General features: G+C 40.7%; 1 protein-coding gene across 1 annotated transcript; it reads right to left on the minus strand.

Annotated features, from left to right (window-relative positions):
- Positions 1 to 4,253: 4,253 nt before the first annotated feature.
- Positions 4,254 to 19,507, minus strand: LOC115771852. Its single transcript, XM_030717734.1, has 6 exons — positions 18,669 to 19,507; positions 11,400 to 11,614; positions 11,176 to 11,311; positions 10,466 to 10,599; positions 4,991 to 5,282; positions 4,254 to 4,911 (listed from the first exon to the last, which is right to left on the minus strand). The coding sequence occupies exons 1-6, from the start codon at positions 19,102 to 19,104 to the stop codon at positions 4,769 to 4,771; spliced, it is 1,356 nt and encodes a 451-aa protein (XP_030573594.1). The 5' UTR covers positions 19,105 to 19,507; the 3' UTR covers positions 4,254 to 4,768.
- Between the last annotated feature and the right edge of the window lie 912 nt (positions 19,508 to 20,419).

The following is a 20,419-nucleotide window of genomic DNA, read 5'->3' on the forward strand; positions in this document are numbered from 1 at the left end:
TATGAATACATTGAAGGTGATTTAATTATACCCTTATTATCTTATATATATAAATTTTCATTGTATTAAGTTCATGCTGTTATTCTCTCAGTTTTTTATTGATCACACTGATGTATGTCATTAGATATTTTTTGTGAACACTACACGTGTGCTTACAGGATATTTCGTACTGAAAATGTCTTTTGTGGTCTTCGGTTGTATCGCTCTGTGACACATCACATGCCATCTGCCCTTGCCATCACGCCGAGCTCTGTTTGGCTTGTCTGTTTGTTGCACTCTTGATTACACACCTTTGGTCGGACCCTCGGCTCTGGCATGTCGTTGATGGGTGCGAATCAGTCGTTTAAAGAGCAATTGAGGTGGTGGTAACCTCTTTGGCGATATCTTCACACCGTACAATTATTTTTTATTTATTTTATTTGCTTCGCACCAATCATTTAATTTGTTTTTATTGCGTTTTAATGAAACGACAAAATTGCAGCTGTAAATTTATTGCAATATTTGTTATTATGGGAAATTTGCATAAAACAAAATTAAATGCAAATTACAAAAGCAAACATATATGCAAGCGAAATCATATGAAAGCGCAAATTGGGTTTAATACTCAACATTATTCCAGTCTTTCAGTTCCGAATAGCGCAAACTCATTGTGAAGTACCATATATCTACATAAAAAATATGTATACATATATATAAATTATGACAATGTGTAGCTACTCTATGCTATTGTTTTGTTGTGCCAATTATTAAATATTGTAATAAAAAAGAAAATTAAATTTGGTTAGATAATTAGCTGGATGGCCTTTTTGGCAGCAAAATTTATTTGTAATTTTGTGATATGAAAAACAATTGTATTATTAAAATTTCATTTTCCATAAAATTCACTAGATGGTTGCTCATTAATATTGTTTTCTCGAATTTAAATACGAAAAATACAATTAAATTGCAATGATCCATGAACTGGTTGAACTTAGTGCGGACCATGGACAAACACATAAAATATCAAAATCAAATTTTATGCATAAATATGTTTATTTAATTTTGATTGCTATTTGCCGGTTGTTGCACTAACGAAGTGCTATTGTTGAAACGCACACACGGACACAGACACACCCACACCCACATATACACAGGCACTGGGCCAAACTTACGTAGCCGCGATATTAATGATGATTTGTCAGCAGGTTGCACGTAGCTGTGCGGAACAATATGCAATATATGTAAATTTTGTGCGAAAATTTCATCTGTCAAAATCAGCAAATGGAATTACATAAAAAATGCTTTTGCTACAAGGGCGAAAATTAAAGTGTTTGATAGCATCAAATATTCATAGCATGCCATATAAATTGTTCGCAGATTTTTGTACGCAACCAGAAATAAATGTGTTTTAAACGCTAACGAAGCAATTGTGTTCGAAGCCCAGACACGAAAGTTCCATGTTGTGAACTGAACTGGCCTAGTTACAGGTGAATCCTTATTCAATTAACTGTCCAAAAAGTCTTGACATTACCCGGTGTTTTATTGGTCATCAAAACATTTTTTGCGGCCCAGCTGAAGAGCCGAGCAGCACTCGACTCCTGGCTAGTTGAGTTTCGGCTGAAGCTATGATATGCTGTGGTTAAGGCAATTAACTTTGTTTACTTTTTCTTAATTTCTGCCGACATTTCATGTTCTTATTTAGCTTTTGCGTTCTGAGCTGTTAGTTTTTTTTTCTTTTTTTTTACATTTTGTTGGCCCTATTTCAATTTTACCGTAATTATGGAACAATTTACAATTAAACTTATTCTACTGTTAAGTCTAGCAGATCGATTGGATGAGACCTCGGCAATCTACTCCGCATTTGTACTCCTCTAATTCTACGTCTCTTTAGTAGGCACCTAGCCAGACGATTTGGATGATTTTCAATCTTCATTATAGTTCGCAGCCTGTATATTTATAACGTCCGCGACTTTGGACAAACCAAATATTGCTGAGCGTTTTTGCCTGTAACACCCTGATTTTCACAAGATGGGACTTTACAGCGATCCCGTATATTTAGATTCCATAACGCCAGGCAGAAGCAAATGCAAGTTTTGCAAGTTTTGCAGATGGAGAGTAGAATAAGATAGAAGTAAAAGAAGGTGTATATTGAATATAAATAATAATCATTTATAATCAAAGTCATGGAATGCATACAAAACCATCCTAACAAATAAGTATGTTTTGTGACATTACATTACTTTTTAAAGATAACTCCTAGCAATGTGTTCAGAGCTAATCTATTTTTTCCCAATCTGCTCTTCAGGGCTTCTGAAACACTTGTGATATGTTTCTTTAAGGTCAAGCGCCTGTCTAAGTGCACTCCTAAGTACTTGTAGCAGTTGCAGTGCGTAAATAATTGACAACGCAATAAAATTTTCGGACATATATCTTTGCGGAGAGCATATGTCAATATGCAATTTGCAATAAGCTGCGATTTAAAAAAATGCAAAGAATTTAAGCTTATTATTATGTTGTAATTTAGAATGTTGTAGTTAGATATGGCACATGGCTTTTCCACGCGGTTTCTGTGCGTTTTTAAAGCTGGTCCAAAAAATAATATTTCGAAGCATACTTTTGGGAGCAGCCAGAAATTACTAAGTCAAGATGGGGGATACAATTGTATTTTTGATTGAAAGCTGGATTTATTTAAAGACTTGCCTTCTATAAATCGAACCAAGTGGCTTTGCACTAATATGCAATTAAAATCAAATATATGTACATGTGAACCATATATCTGTGTGTATGTACGAGGCAGCGGCATTTCAGCGCTGCACTTTGCGAAAAAGTCATTAAAAGATAAAATCACAAAATCAATTAGCCAGAAACTTTAGCTGCCTGCACACTGTGCTGTAGGTGCTGCGAACGGAGCCTGGGCGCCGTCCAGCCTGCCCATAAATTGCAACACTTTTATCGCCGTCCCCGGTTCGCCTGCTGTTGTCCTTGTGTCCGGGTGCCGCCTATTTTTGTTGCTGGGCTGCTTTGGACGATTGCGCCGCACAGTTGCAGCTTCCGATTTCCGTTTCCGTTTTGCGGTGCCGCCTTGAAGCTGCCTCTGCGTTTGGTTTTTATTTGCCGCGCGCTCGGCTGCTTGCATAAGTGGGCAAAAGTCCGTTTTTCGCCTTGGCTACATAGTTGTGTGTATTGGATATTTGCTTTTTGGCAAACGCAGATTTTTCATTACTTTCAACTGGCCCGTGGCCAACTTGCAGCCCTGGCAAATGGCAAATGCATTTGCTGTCTGTGTGTTAACGGGCTGCTTTCGCCATTTCACCCGAGCCCCGAAGCCAGTTCCGTTCGTTTTCTTCTTTGCGCTGCCATTGGCCACGCCCTTAAGCAAATATATATCGCAATTTGAAATATGCTTAAGCAATTGAAACGAAAAAAATGATTTATGCAACAGCATTAAATCGAATATCTGTACACTCAAAAGGCAAGTAAGGCTGATATACCGCAAAATGATGAGTCTATTACCAAGAATAATTACAATAAAATAAATGTTCTCATTGCAATTACACAATATTCATAATCTCAGTAAAATTGGCAGAAAACATATTTAATTTATAGAGTGAGAGAGAGAGGGAAAAAGTGAAGAAGAGAAGAAAAGAGAGAGAGAGAGCAAGAGAGAGAGAGAGAGATATAGAGAGATTCACAGAGCGCAGACAGATTAGTAGTCGGTAGCCCTCTGAAATATTGACTTTAATTTAATAAAAAAAATGTGTGACTTTCTTAAAATACCTACCACCGTTTCATCTGTAGTTAAACTCCGACAAATTTTTTAGACTGTATAGCTCAAATAAAAAGCAAAGTAAGCCGATTATTCTAAATTCTTATTCTTTAGTTGCACAAGAGTAAAAGTTCACGAGGGCAAGCAAGAATTAAATAAAAATAATTCAGTAACTTAAGAAGAAATATGAATTAAATGTGAGAGTCACGCAAAGCTGTAGACTTTGTAGGACGATTACAAAATATAGATAAAATAGATATGTATATTTTAAATTTGCAAAAAAAAGGCGAAAAGATTAAAATTCTATTACTAATTTTAGGGAGTGTAATCGTACGCTTATTAGCAAACAATTATTAATAAATGTTTGGCTATAATATTATGGCAATGTTCGCTGAATGCAATCATATACTTACCTGAATATGAAATACCTATAATTTTAATTAATTAACTCAGTAGTATGCGTATTTGAATATCTATGCTGTTTTATTTTAAATGCATTTTCTTATTTTTACAATTTTTAAATTGCCTGTTTTTGTTTGTATAGTTTTTCTGCTTATATTTAAAGTTGATATTCGAAGTGCTATTGCAGCTGTTTGTAATGGAGTTAAATGCAACTGAAATAATAATTTATGCAATATTTAATGCATCATTAAATAATCCATTAATTAACAATTAGCCATGTTTGCTTGTCTATATTTCTCTCAGTCCGTCCGTCTGTCGGTGTGGGTGTATGCGGCAGTGCATTCCATCTAATGTACGTGCAATGGCTTACATCATAAAACAAATATGTACAAAATTGTAATATTTAATTTGAGTGTGTACAACATATACGTAGTAATGTGTAATTTATATAGTATTTTTAAATGGGATATTTTTGCAGCTGTGCGACAGTGAGTAGGTGTCGGGGGCAATGCTAAGCTTAATACAATTGGCTACACATCGAAGCCATTATCTATGCTATACACATTTCATGTTCAAGCTGTACTCTATGTAATTGTAGCTAAAATGTAATCAATTTTGCATTTAGCTGCCGCTTGTTATCATTCCGAACATGGAGATTAGGCAGCAAATGAAAAAGCTGCCCACGCTCTGCCCTTTGCCAGATGCCGATGTGTAGAAATAGGTTTCCAAGAAATTCCGCAGTCCCGAGCCGGATGAGAGTGTAACTGCAATGGGCAATTTAATGCGTTTACAAAACAAATGTGGAAGGTGTTTTGGATTGTGTTTGTTGTGGTTGTGGCTTACCTCTGGCTGGCACCGGATCCTTTTGCGGTGAGCCCAATTCAATTTCCTTGTACTCCTGATATAAATCACCAATTTGAGCCGTGCAGCGCAACATGAGTCCTCCAGCTCCGCCGTGGCCCAAAGCATTTGTCATGTGCACATTGGTAGATCGAACATGACCGTTGCCGTTGACATTTCCATTGGCATTGGCGGCGGCCACAAAGTGCACCGCTTGCAATTGAAGTTTGAGGCTCAGCCTGGATGCTATTAAGTTATCAACCGTGCGAATGTATTGTGTTTCCTCTTGGGTCACCTGGCGGAGAGAATTGTGCACGATTAGCTAATTGCAATCCCTTCAACAGCACTCAACTCCTTTTTCAGTCTCGTGCAGAACTAACTAAATAACTAACTACCATATGCGTATAAAATACGTATGTCAGAGAGTATGTTTTAAATTATTCATACCCCTGTGTGTATATGTTTAAGTGAGTGTGAGTGTGGGTGGGTGTATGCAGCTGAAACTGATTTTGCTTTCCGCTTCCGCTTGGCAAACTAAAAATATATTTGCCGAGTGCGGGAAAGTGCCGCAAAAAAGTTACTGGCCGATATGTGGACAACCCCATGCGAGTATATCATACGAATATGAATGGCAATTTGTCGTCTGCGGGGGTTATTATAAGCATGTTGCACTTGCGGCAGCAGTAGCGGCAGCGGCACCGGCGACCACTGGCAAGCCATGTGCAGGCTTCTGCATGGGAAAGGGAGGCATGTGCAACATCAGTGGCAACAAAAGCTGCTGGCAACGGGCAACAGCAATGGGCAAAGGCAACGGGACAACTTGCGATGCTAGGAAGCGGATACTGAGAATGAACGGACATGGCGTGACATATTTTTGTTTTTGTTGTTATTTTTGCCTTTGCTTGTTGGCTTTTAAAAAACAGTTTTCAATGTTATAGCAACAGTAACAGAAACAGCAACAGCGACAGCAACAACAGCAACAGAAACAGAGCAGCATCAGAATCAACACAAGCAACAGCAAGGACAGTACTCATACGCCCTGTTTGCTTTTTTTTCGCCTGTGCAAATGTCCGACAGTTTGTTTAACTGTCTGCTTTTCAAGGTTGTTTGTTTGTTTCTTGTTGTTGCTGCTTGTTGGTTGTTAAAGCTACTGAAATGCAAACTGTTTACTCTCTGCCTTTGAGTTGCTGAGCTGCTGCAACAGCAACAGCAGCAGAAGCAACATTTTCCATCTGGCTACCCGTTTTTCTCCCTATGTGTCTTGCTGCCACTCCGTCATACCGTTTGCATTGTTTGCATTTAAAAATTTCATTTCCGTCATGACAGAAACAGCAACAACAGCAGCTGCAAGTCCTTACAAAAATTGTGCCTAAATCGTATGCTTGGCTCTCTGCTCTAGCTGAAACTCAAGCTCCTGCACAGGCATGTGGATGTGCATATTCATTTCAGCCTTTCACACGGCTTTCCGTTTCATTTACCAGAGATTTTCACTGTTCGACTGGGGCACATCATTTCCGTTTGGCGCATCTTTACGCAGGGTGCGAAAGAAAACCCGTTAGCTGCATCGTGCAAGGCTTTTAGTCGCAAATGTCCATTGTTGTTGACGCAGGAAGTGCAGGCGCCATTTTGCAAATGGCTGTTGTGTCATTTCCGTTTGCTGCATGTCCTGCCGCTAACGCTGCTTGAAATGACAGCCGCCCGCCCTTTGCGAACCGCTGGCAATTTAAATACAATAAATACGCATTTCATTTCCACTTACAAACTCATTTGAGCGTCATTTACTTATGCATGTATTCTGCGCTGCTTAGTGCCCTAAAAAGGTGTAAGAAATTGGAGGTTGAAGACAACGTGCCTTCTTTAAATTTGGGTCAGCGGCAGCTGCAATGGAGAGTAGTCGACTATGAAATACCACGCATGCAGTAAACTACGGCTAAAACTCTAAGCATCTAATGGTAAAATGCAAACCGTCGCACGGAGTCAATGCCCATTTGAAATACCCAGCCAAATATCTAGTTCCTTTTTTGAAAGGATATCTGAATAGCATAGTTCCTTTGGGCGTAGCCAATTCACAAGCAACTCGCACACCCACAACATTAAAAAGCAAAATCGCTTTATTGTTGTGCGTGTCGTTGTTTTTGTTGCTTAACCCTTTTTACAACAATCTTCTATATACACATACACACATACACTTACACACGCACACACACACGCCCGCACAGAAAATTTTATTTTTCTGCTTGTACGTTTTTTGGCTTAACTTTATATTTGAATTTTATTTTTATTTTCATGCTGGCAAAGGCACAGCGACATAAAAAGCCATTTTTAGTTAACTCGCTTTCCGCGCACTCCCTCGCTCGATCTCGCTCTCTTTTGGCTACTGTTTCACTCGCACTCCCTTGGGAATTTAATGCCGCGTAATTTACGAGAAACTCTTAAGACGCCAAGCGCTTTAATTAAGCATGTGGCTGAGGCAGCGACCCAAAAGTGTAAATACCCTCATATTTCTTGTGATTTACCTTTATGGCATCGGAACCCCAGCCGAGGGCCCAAGAGACACCTACCGACCCAGACCCAAATACATTCACTGGGGCAATTAAATGAATGTTTGGCATTTGCTTGCGTAAACACTTTGCTGGCGAATTGTTTTTAAGCAAAATCTAAATCTTGCTCTAATGGGCAACAAACTTTGTGTGTTGATTCTGCATTTGGTTTGAGTGTGAGGGTCTAAATTCATTTTGATGGCCGTCTATTAATATGGGCTTGTCCACAAAACACGTTAATTTGTGGCAGAGAGGATTATGCTAATTGTGTACAAAGGGCAAAACTAAACAAACTACGTGGTAGCGTTTCCAGAAAAGGTATTTGCTAGTCGATGCCAATTGTGATTGCATAAAATATGAGAAACTATGTGAAGCTATGTATTCTGGGATTCTGCACAATTTACAAATGTTGTTTTGCTTTCAGAGAACTTCATGCGCATCATATGGGCCTTTAATCGAGTTTGTTATCGATTTGAGCTGAAATTTCTCAATTTGCCCACCATCTGCTGTCGATTCATTAATCACAGCCACTTAAAGCTGTTGCTCAGCTTTAATTATGCGCTTATAGCCTTTACAGAAGTAGTTCCAGTAGCAGCCCTACCCAAAAATAATCTGTAATAAATAATTTATCAAAAAATCGATTGGCGCACAAATCCCACTGTCGAATGGCCACTTGTCTGGCCGCCAACTCTCTGAAAGTCTCGACAGCTCTAATCCCAACTAATTCCCATGATTCACAAAAAAAAAATTCATTTTCAGCTACTTTTCCATTAATATGACAAAAACTTTTTAACAAATTATGTTAGTCGCTACGCCAGCTCCCTTCCTATCGGATGGGTCAACATGTTACTGCTTGTTTTTGTACTATTTTTTTAAATGTATATACTGAAAGAGATAATATATAAATAATAAATAAAGTTTGATGCATCATGCTCAGATAAGTGTGCTTATTTATAGAATAAAATAAATGTCTTAAGGAAATTGAAAACTTATACTACTTCTATTGTAGGATTTTCCTAATTGTTTTTTTTTTTTTTTATAAATATCAAATATATGATGAGAGATAAGGCCATAGAGAGATAATTCATTTTCCACGCATATCAATCAAGCCTGTTTAAGGCATGGTGTGTTGTGTTGCTTTAAGGCCAGACTCATTTTTTTTTTTTTGTGGCTCTATATTTACTTATAACTGAACATGTGTTGTTCGTAGCTAGCTTTAAGCTGCCATGATTTAGATATGTATGAATGGATTGCAGTAACAGACGGCTATGTGTTGCCGTTCGATGCCATTTAAAGTGCCAGCAGCCAGATCATAATTCAATATCAGAAGAGCATCTCCGCTCTACAGGCATATGAAACTAAATTGCAAGGCAAATACCAGTAGAATGGATGAAATTTCGTGTTGTTCGTGTTGTTGCTGACTGTCTACGCCACCATAAACACCACAGACATAAAATTTTATATGGCACGCCGTGGCAGACAGACGGAGGGGTTAACTACCCCACGCCCAACCCTCTAAGCCACTAACACACACACACACACATATACCCAGCGCACTTTTGTCTTGCTTTTTGTCATTAGTTGGTTGACTGAAAGTGGAAGGAAGCAAGCGGCATCTAGATAAACTGTTCAACGGCCTGCATGTGAGCGTATTCGTGCATGTGTGTGTGTGCGGGTGTGTATGTGTGTGTGTGTGGGCCCCGAAAAGTAGACAACAGCTAGCGACAGATACAAAACGGCAGGATAAGACGCACAAATGAAAAGAGAGACAACAGATTGGGAAGGATGCCAGTGCCAGTGCACGTTATGTCTGATGATGTGGGTAGACATAATATAAAAATTTATGAAGCGTTTAATAAGTTTTCTTTTGCCTGGCAGCAGTCAGGACAATGAACAGACAGACAACAGTCGACAGTCGACAATCGAATGCGCTCTGCGCTCTTCGTGTGGGCGTGCCAGCTGAAAAGTGTTGTCTCGTAAATTCATTTGAAGGCAGCGTCCGGCTCTGCCGACTCGTCCGATTTGTCCAGCTCTGACCGGGCAATTTCTGTGCACAAGTTTAACGTAATTTATTTTATGTCGTGGCTATGATTAATAACAGCAATGCGACAAAGAAAAAGGTTGGCCAGCCTGCGGTCAAAATGGGATACAAAAATGGAAAGCATTTGCTTTTTAAAAACGATAACCCCGCCCTGGGTCTGGGGCCCGGACCTGAGCTTGAGTCTGGGTCTGGGCTGGGCCATGCTCGCATTTCATTTGTGATTTATGCAACTGATTAGCGCCCAGTCGCAAAATGGATGCAAACATGAAAATGCCGCCAAATGACTAATGATGTACTCTCCAGGCAGTGCGTATGCATATGACTTCGACTGTGTGACCCAAGTGACTTGTTTGCTTCCTTTTCTATTTTCCATTTGGCATTTGCCATTTGGCATTTTCCATTTTTATTTGCCTTCTTGTGTAATGATAAATGACAGGGGCAAATCGCACAATCAAATCAAAGCGCGCAACCCTTTTCTGCGTCTATTGACTTAATTCTGTATGTGTGCAGGTTTCACATTTCGCTTTGAGCCGAAAATTTTAATTAGGTTCGGGTTCCATTCCTGTTACATCATATTCATAAATAAACGACAAATTTCATGGCGCACATTGCACGAGATTAAACGAAGCCCCACCACAGCCTAACACATGTGCTCGAAATGAGTTTAAGGCTCAGCAAGTGGCTTTCGTAATTATACAGAATTTACGTTCCCATTTACCAAGCCAGCGTTGTTTAATTAGGCTATGCCACAAGTTCTGCTTTATAATGCATAAATTCATTGCCCCACTGCCGCAACCTTACCTAGGACCGTGATTGGACAGTAAGTTGCACGGCTGAGTGTGGGAAATGGGGCCAAGGAGCAGCAGGGAGCCGCAAGTATCATACAGTTACACTTACCGGCATTTGGTTAATGGTGAAGCGCAGCTCGGCGCGTGGTCTTGACGGCAATGTGCTGCAATTGGCCCTCAACACATCGCCGGGCTCATAGCGCTTATGCTCTGTAAAGAGCTGGGGTCGTTTCTCTGGGAATTCTGTAACATATTTAGAGAAAATAATTGTTTATTAGGCAACCTTTTACTACTCTTTGATGTACTAAAAATAAACAAACATTTGTTTGCTTCTGTCTGTTGCTCAAAAAAAAAAAAAGGGAAAAAATAAACAAAAAATAATAAAGGGTTTTGCAACAGCGCAAATTCATAAAAAATACTCGCCTTGGCAGTTTTTAAAATTTATAAATTTATAATCATTTTATCTAGCTGCTTAAATATTATATATATTTATATAATAAACGGGTATTTTAAATATTTTAAAGATATATAGGGAATGCATCTAAAGATATTTCGCAGATATATACTCTGGTTATGGCATTTCCCTAGGTCTTTTTAATTGCAGCTGCTTGTGTAAAGGAACTGGGCAGAAGGGATGGTAACGGAAGGCAAGAGGCCGTGGGACCCTGCGTGTGAAGTACCATCAACGGTCAGCCGCTTGATCTTGATGAGGCTGCCATTGTTCTGGGCTCCTTGTGGCCAGGCGCACAAATGAGAAGGGCGTGTCATGGAAGGCGGGTGGGTTGACTTTTGGCCCCGTTCTTTTAATGCGATACTCACCCACAACTTGCATTTGCGCATAGGCGGTGGCCGTCGAATAGAGGGGTGCGTCGGCAGTCACCTCGCAGCTGAAATTGCCGGAGAGGCCAAAGCTGACATTGCGTATGAGCACCAGGGTTGCATTCGAGCTGCTTTCCTGTAAAAACATCAGTGCTTTATTGTGTTGTTTAAAGGAAGGGAGGAATGGACGTGGTTTGTATAAAGGAAAGAAGGTAGGGACTTACGTCCACTTTGATGCCGGGATATTGAAAGACCTTCGTGTGTGGATACTCGCCAGGCGTGAAGCGATAAAACTCCAACTGTCCGCGATAGAATTTAATCGAATAGAGCGGAGCGCCATCTAGCTGATATTCGCAGCGCAGCACCACCGACTGGCCACGTCGCACAGCCGGTGGCTCCACGAGCAGGTTGACATTACGCAGCGTCGCCTGGGCGGCATCTGGAAATGAAGGAGAGAAAAAGCTATATGAGATTTATTCAAATTGATGCAGCGTGCATGAGTATGCCATAAATGGCAGGGGATAGGTAGCCAGCGCCCACGTTGCCCTGCAGTCATCCTATCAAAGGTAAAGCCCACAAATTGCCAGCAGTTGCCAGGCACGCGTTGTATACACTCCTTGCCAGCTCTCCGGCCTTTCAACGTCCTCTGGTGTGAGCAGAAGTGGCTGGCAGCACTACGTGGTCACATTTGCATACACGGCAGGGACCGTAAAACAATATTGATACGATATATGTCCGTCGAGGAGCAGCGGCATCATCCATATCAACCACAACATCGTCATCCTTCTGCTTTTCATGGGCATTGGGCCGCATAAAATGCAGGGATTAAAATATGCTGCGATTCACCAATGCAGGCTGTGCAACGTGACTGCAACTGCAACATGCAGCTGGCTTGCGGCAAGCATTTGGGCCTTACACTTAAAGCCAAGCAATCGTCTTAAAGTGCTTCATTCGTGCCAAGCAGCATCAACCGATGATGACGTCGACTTGCGCGCACGGCCAGCTTGACTGACTACATCAAAAAGCAATTTTCCATTTGTTTTACAATTTTTTTACACACCCCAAGACACGCGCGAGCTCATAAGATCAGATTGTGTGTAAAGTGTGTTTGGCTTTTCATAAACTCGCAAATCGTTTAAGCCGCCTTACGAGAAGTTGTAAACCTCTTTGCCTTTTTTCTTATCATTTTCTTTTATTTTTTTTCCTGCTGCGCTTTCTATCTCCATTTCTCTTGTCATTGTTTCACCCTTTGCCTGTTGTCACCAAGCATTTTGACTATGCGTTTTTTTCCGGTATCTACTCTTATTGAGGGTATTATATACTTTTTGGCTAAGTGGTAGCATAGAAAAAAAACATTTATTTATGTATCCGTGTATTCGGTTGATACACAGGCATAAATCTATATGAAAAACTTCTAAAAATGATATTCATCTATGCCGGTGGGATAGTAAGCATTCCTAAAAATTGAGTTCTAAGCGCAAACGGAATATGTGAGCTCGACTCGACTTATTTGCCAATGCAAGCTTAATTTAGTACACACAATCTTTTTTATATGCAAGGAAGAATGACACCAGAAAGTATGCTACAGAATATTTCTGCAAATGTGAATTTTAGACAATGCTTATCGATTATCTGATGAAATCATATATAATCAAATTCCATTTCCGAAATATGTTGTGTACTTTGTGCTTAATAAGGGCATTTGAGCTTCGACCTCTGACAATGTCCATGTTTTATTTTTTTTTGCGGCTTCACTTTTGTTTCCAACTGAAATCTTGATAGCAACGCAATATCATCCGAGTGTTGCCCGGACCCAGTGACTGCTTCAATTTTGTCACAGCCTCGGCACCAACCTCCACCCAAGCGTCACTCACATCGCATTGGGAGTGGGGCTAGGCTGTGCGCAATATCCGTTGCGTCTATTGCTGCTGCTGCTTGTTGTGCCGCATCCTGCGTCATCCTCGTGGACAATATTCTCATGGCTGACAGTGTTTTGCTTTTTGTAACGCTTGGCAGTCGTCGTTTCGCCATTCTTTCTGCTCCTTAGGCCTAGTCGGCTTTCAAAATTAGTTCGGGCTTAGCTTTATGGCCATGCAGTTTTGTAACTGCGCATCGAGTAGCTTTAGCAGATGCCAATGGAGCATATGGCAAGCCAAGGATAGGCAACGTGATGATGAATTTTTTTTGCTTTTTCCAGCACAGTAAATCGCTTTCTCTTTCTATCTATCTCTCTCTCGCTCGCTCTCTCTCTACCTCTCTCTGACTCTTTCTCTCTCTCTTTCTCTTTCACTCTCGTTAATGTTACAGCATATAGTTTCTGCCTATTTAAGAGCCCATGATGGGTTTTCATGGCAACTTGTGGTCTACACATATGTGTGTGTGTATGGATTCATGTGCATGTACGTCATGTGGTATATACCTATTTGGCTTGATTTAGTCATTGTAATAGCTTTCGATTTACGCAGCAAGTTTGCCAGAGAGAAACTGAAATATGTGCAGCTGTGATCATAAAACGTTTATTGACTGCACAATTCAATATATCATGCATTCAACATTATGACAATATGCACTACCCACACACCACTCAACAGGCAATCCGCATACACATGCGCACACACAAACACATATGTAGACCACATAAACTTTTGCTGCTGAGCTCACAGATTTAGTTACAAATATGCGCGGGCGAAGAAGGTGGAAGGTGGAAGGTTGCAGGGAGTGCTCGGCATGCTGGAGCAGCTGCCGAGCCGGTTACAGCCAGACGAACTTTTGCAGACATACACGCGGCCACTCAATGTGGCAAGTGCAAGCCGTGTGATGAACTCACTTGTGATAATTTATGAGTCATATTTTTGTTGTCATGTGGACAGAGCGGGAGAGCTATAGAGACAGGGATAGAGAGAGACAGAGAAAGCGCTAAGGGCTTGGAGGCGTAAACGCCGTGCTGCTAGCAAACTAATTTAACTTATTGTCTGCCCTAAAGCCTGTTTGCGCACCCGCCGCCAACATTTGCTGCTTGCGCTCATCCTGGCGGCGCGCCCGGCAGCTGCTTATCCCGTTGCGGCTTTCTGGGGCATGATGTGCAATAATTTTTAAAAATTTGCTTGCACATTTTGTAGCGTGGCATTGGGCTGAGGAAGCTGAACGCCAAGTTTATTTTTCATATTTCAACTGCAAGTTAAGCAACGCGCTCGCAAGTTTTTCAATTTGCTCTTTGCGTATTTTTTGTAGGGCTGTCAATTACTCTCTCTCTCTTTCTGGGCTGTGCATAAAATCCCATAAAACGTTGGCTTTAAAGTTCAACAATTTTGGGTTAACAAAAACAAATTTTCACACATGAATTCTTCATGTAATTACGCGTGCTTAACAATAACAAGCTGCGCAAAATTAAACTGATGGCTCACACACACTCGCTTACTCAGTTTGCCCGGCGGCTATAATTAATTTTGACGGCACTCTGTGATAATTAACGCAATATTGTTGTCTAAAACAAATTGCAAAAATGGCGAACAACTCTGGCACTTGCCCTGCCCTTGCTGCTTGGCAGAGAATGTGAACAATTATTTAGCATAATGCATAAGCGAGGCAAGCAATATATGTATTTGCATATCAACTGTGAATGAGCAATGCCAGCAAAATGTTTTCAAAATTTGTGAACAGCGAAATTTGAGTTGAATTCTCATTACAAATTGCAATGTGCGGCGCAGGACGAGAAGGACCAAGGGCTGTCCATGGTACTTTTGGACAAATTGGCACTGTTACAGTTTTGAAAAGTTGCTGACACATTTCAACTGACCAGTGCGCACATAAAGAGAGAGAGAGAAAGAGAAAGAGAAAGAGAGAGAGAGAGAGAGAGAGAGAAAGAGAGAGGGCATGGAATACAGCTAGACAGAGCCAGCCAGATATAATTATGTGTTGAATTATGAATTGAAATGTTGAAAAGTTTTTATAGTTTTTATGCGTTTTGAGAACTTGGCCATTCAACTAACATTTTTGGTCAACATTTATTGCTAATACCAACTGGTTGATTGCCTCTGTGTGTTTGTGAGAGAGTGTGGTTGCGTTGATGGGCTGAACGGTTTTGACGTTGTTATAATGTACTTATATTTGCTCTCCATGGTTGGTTTCTATTTGCACAGTTTATGGCTTCTGAATGGCTTAGATATGTCTGTGTATGCGCGTGTTTGATAGTGTCAGCTATAATCATCAATAGCTTAAGTACATAATCTCTTCATAAAACCCTCCCTTAAAAAGTATTAAAATTTCATTTCGGAGATTGTTGTATGCAGCTCTAAAAGTTATTTAACGAACTACACATTTAATATATATTTTCAATATTTGTGTGACTTGAACATGGATATAGAATTTTATTTACACATTCGCCAATGGCGAATTCAGAAAAAATTGGCTTTCAGATAGAAATGTCCGTGTTTGAACATTTAATATTGGGTTTTATTGAAGTCAAGTGAAATGCTGAAACTTTTACATTTGTCAAACAGTCATCAAAAAGCTTATCAAAAGCCGCGAACCGTAGTAATAGCTGCATCACCAACTGACATCTGTCTCCGTGTGGCTCTATAGCTGTGTGAGTGTATGAGTGTGTATGTGCGTGGGCGATGCGCCAAAAATATAAAAGTGAATGTCTGCCGTGTGGGCTGTACCTTTGATTGCTATCGATGTAGCAACAAGGTACCCGCCTGATAAATTCCTGTCAATTGATCTGTATGTATTGCATTTTAATAATGAAAAGGACATCATTTTTTTCAATGGTTAATTGATGTATTTTTGACTGTTTATCATTTAGAAAATAAAGTTTTAAATAGTCTTGGTTGCATATTACCTACGAAAGCATTGAAATGCCTTGCATTTTGTTTATTTTCACAAGAAAACATTTCCACTTGAAAACATTATTTGTTACATTTAGCATTTAGAAGAATTTTCTCGCTTTGCCTTCATTATAGTTGAAATTTGAAATTTCTAGTTAAGAACTCATGTTATGAATGCAGCGCGCTAGTCGGCAAATAGAGCTTAGAGTTAGAAAAGGGACTCACTGATGTTATTTATGCAAATTGACTTTTAAACGCAAAATCGAATAACGAATACTTTTGGTAATTAAATTTGGAAAGCATTTTCACGCCCAGCCCAATTCGCGTGCGTTGTATTTAATTATTTTTTCAAGAGAGAGCTTGTGTGTGTGTGTGTGTGTGTGAGAAATCGTTTAATGTATCGTGCTGTGCGCTTAAATAAATTTCAACAAAATGTGCGTAATTAATGCGCCAAACCGAACAAAAAGCGCGCTGTATAAATCATTTGTGGTGCGCCCGCCCGAACGTGTGTGTGTGCGTGTGTGTGTTTACCATATGAATGTGCGTATCTGTGCGCATTTGCGGTCAGCCTCATGTTGCACGCACAATCAGTCGCCTTTCGTTGCTTATCGACTGCACGCGCAGCACGCGCAGGCAGCCAGGCTCACGCACATTCCTGCCCCATGATATGCTCCTGCTGCTGAGGATACCTACACCTGATGCTGGGGCTGGGACTCATTAGCTACGTATTGGCTGACCCATAGCTGACAGTCGCTTAACGCGCTGCTTGACCCTTTTGGGCTGCTTTAACGGCTGCTGCGCTTTAACCTTTCTCGTTGCTTACACATTTTCTTAATTTCGCAATGTGCCACTTGGTCTGTTTCCGCCCCCGCCACTAGCCTCTGATTCGTTAGCCATTCGTTGTGGTGCTGGTCATTTCAGTTGATTACTTATTCATGCGTTCATTCATTTATTCATATGCCTGTAAGTTTCTGATGAGAACCTTATCAAGACAAGGGCGGCCATCGTCAGCTTTGTCGATTAAGTCCACATTGCGTATACGCAATATTTTGGCTCTAGTTGAATTTCCTTTTGCTGCCGCTTGCGGAAATTAATTGCGGGCCGCGCTGTGTTTCGTGTTTATATTTTAAATTAATTATAAATATTTATTTATCTTGATTAGTTGGGTGGCTGGTGGCAGCGTCGGCTGGCTCTTGAGTGGTTGGTTGAGCTTAACCAAATTGATTTCAGTTTATTTTAGCATAGCGCAGCATATTCGCCTTGGGTTCGCTTGGCAAATCAATAACAAAGACTTGGCTTTAAACGTGGCTGCGCTGCCAGTGGCAACGGAACCTCAATTGCTGGCTTGGCCATTATTCTTGGCTGCTGTGGTTGCTGTTCGCTAACCGAATTCGATTCGTTTTGCTTCTCTTCTTTGTGTTGTTCTATAATTGATTGCAGCATCAATTTCAAAACGAAATAATCAAGCAATTCGTGCACATACACACCCACACACATGCACACACATAAACACACCAATAACCCACATGTTCCCTGATTTGGCATGTTCGTTTTTCGTTGCACACTTTCGTGTGCTGGAGTTAATTTCAGTTTTAAGTGGCAGCAACTGCGGCTGCTTCGGCAGCAGCAAAAAAGCCACCTTCTGCAGCAAGCAAAGTTATTGAAAGCAGCAAAGCAAACGGTGAAAAACACACACGGAAAAATGAAAAACACGAGTCAATTTGTATTATTTGCTGTCTCAGCTGTGCGTCTGTCTCGCTTGCCCTCACTCTCTGTCTTACGATTCGTGTCCTTTTACTGCTCGTTTTAGTTTCTTCTTTTTCTTGGCACTATTTTCAAATGTTTTTCCTTTCACATGTTTTTCCATTAACTCATACCCTGTTCCTACGAGCAGCGTAAGGTGTAACAAGTGTATATATTGGCAGTGAGTGCTTGAATACCCATCAAATGGGCAAGCGTCGTGGTTAATTTTTATAAAAGCAGTTTGTTGTTAAACACTATTGGGAATTGTGTTTTAAGAACATGAACATTCACGAATTAATTTTGATTCTCTGTCGAAATTAAAATAAAACTGTAAGTACATCAGTTATATCTTTTATATAGATTTGCTTATGAACTTATAACAATGACATAAAAAATAAAAGGTTGTCGTCTTACTTCGGTATAGAGTATTACATTGTCGAGCATCATCGACAAGTGCTTTTCTTAGTCATTTATTTGTTGTAGCGTTTAAGATTTGGCTAAAAAACCAAAGACAGACACAAGCGTTTGGGGCCTTCGGTTGTGAGCGCGTTCGTTGCATTTACTTGGAAGCGGACTCTCATGTCTCGTCCTGTCTGCGTATATATATCTTTCTTTTTTGGCTAAAGCCACACAAAAATCTGCACAAAAATGCACGGAAATTCATCTTGATTTGTGCTGCGAGGTTGTTTTTCTTTTTTCTAGCTGTTGCAGGACTAATGCTGCAGCAGTTTTTTTAGCTTGTTTTTATTTATTTTTTTGCCCATTTCTATATCACTTGACTGTGTGGCTGTGGAAATGCCTGGGTTTTTGTGTGGTCCACTAAATCAGAGACATTTAAGCGCATTTTGCTAAAAGTCACTTACGGCCTTTGGCCATAGCTCATTTGCTGATTGTTGGTTGGTTGTTGCTGCAACTCGTACTTACCACATAAGATGCACAGTAGCAGCAGCCACTGCAGGATGCTGGTTGCAATGTTGTTGCTGGGCTGGCAGTGGCACCTACGCGCGGTTTTTACCACTCCTGTTGCTGTTGTTGTCATTGTCAAAGTCATCGCTGACGCTGTCGCCGTTGTCGTTGTCGTCGCGGTGTCTGCTGATGTTGATGGCAACATGTTGACCGAATTGCTGCCGCTGCTCGAGCTATGACTTTGCATTTCCGTGTTTGTGCCACTAATGTTGGTGCGTTGTTTTGACCTGATGAGCTGGCACTTACAGTCCGACACATGTGTGAGTACCGTGGGGAGCACTGTGAGTGATGTGGATAGCGCTGATAGCGTCTGCCACATTGTCAGCGAGTCGCGCTTTTTGGACACTTTGCGAGCGTTTGTCACCGGCCCTGCTCCGCACTTGCAGCCTGACATTAATTAAGTGTGAAATTAATGGACCGGCAGAGATGTGCAGCGGGTAGCTGACGAGCGAGTTAATTAATTTGGCACGCTGTTTGCCAGATTTGGCTTAATTTGGCGCGTTGCTGGAGTTGGAGCTGGGGCTGGGGTCTAGACTAGCATGCATTGGGGAGCATTATTATAAATCATTAGCCACACTTTTTTCGATTAAGTCTAGGATTTTGTTTGGTTTATTTATTAATTTTACTCTTCTTTTACTCTCTTTTACTATTTAAGAAATTTACTCTTCATTCCTCAACTTAAGGCTATTGTTTGAATCTAATATTATATAATTATTTGATTTTTATATTGACTCTCTGCTCGCTAAAAAATTAGAAATGTTTTCACTTTGATTTTTCTTTTCACTTGATGAATTTATGCATATGTATTTTTATTTGATATTTGTTCGTAGGTTTTTCAGCACGTTTTATTTTGATTTATTGTTTACGTATTTGATTTCAGGCTTACGCACGGCTACCTTTTGAATACACCGCCTACAATCCGTACCACAAACAGATCCTTCGCTCTCCACTTTGTTTATCTGCGTTTAATACGTCATTCTGTTATGCCGCTCCTGCAGAGGAGTCACAACGAGCGCGTCACACAACCGACAGATACAGATACGCAGCCGACAGAGATACGAATGCGACTAAACACGCACGAAGTGTTTGCGGGTACTTTGTTGTTGCCATTGCCGCTTAGCAATAAATTTAAAATGTTGCCGCTGCTGCTGCAGCTGCTTGGCAACATGTTGCTTACGATTTCTGTATGTATGTTGCCAAGTGCCTGGAAAGTGTCGTTGCTGCTCGTTAGATTTTCCGCTGTTTCGGCTGCTTTTCCGCGAACATTTTTGTTGCTTGACGTTTATAGGCGATTTTAGTGCTGCGTCTAATTGCTTCATGTGGCAGACACACTTGCCCACACTTACACATACCCACACATGTACAAAGTTTCCTAATGGTCTGGCCTGCAATTAGCTGGAAAGAGATAGACAAATAATGTTTCAATTAGTTGTTGACAAAGCAGCGCAGGGCAAAAATATATATTAATTTTATTGCATGCCGTTAAACTCAGCCAAGTTCTAAATAAATAATTTATGACCAGGCAAGTGCAGCTCCTGAACCTCAGTCGCCCCCGCTCCCATTCCCCCAGCGAACAGAGGTGGTCGCATTTCAGCGGCGATCACGTGCCGCAATTTCCCGCTTGATTTATGGTACTCCATGGGGCACTCTGATAAGCATTTGCGTTGACCTTAGCGCGGTCAATCGGTATGCGTTCTATTCAATTTACC

This window comes from Drosophila novamexicana, unplaced genomic scaffold (genome assembly GCF_003285875.2).
Source record: "Drosophila novamexicana strain 15010-1031.04,08,12 unplaced genomic scaffold, DnovRS2.1 tig00000108-arrow-pilon, whole genome shotgun sequence".
Classification (NCBI taxonomy): Eukaryota; Metazoa; Arthropoda; class Insecta; order Diptera; family Drosophilidae; genus Drosophila; species Drosophila novamexicana.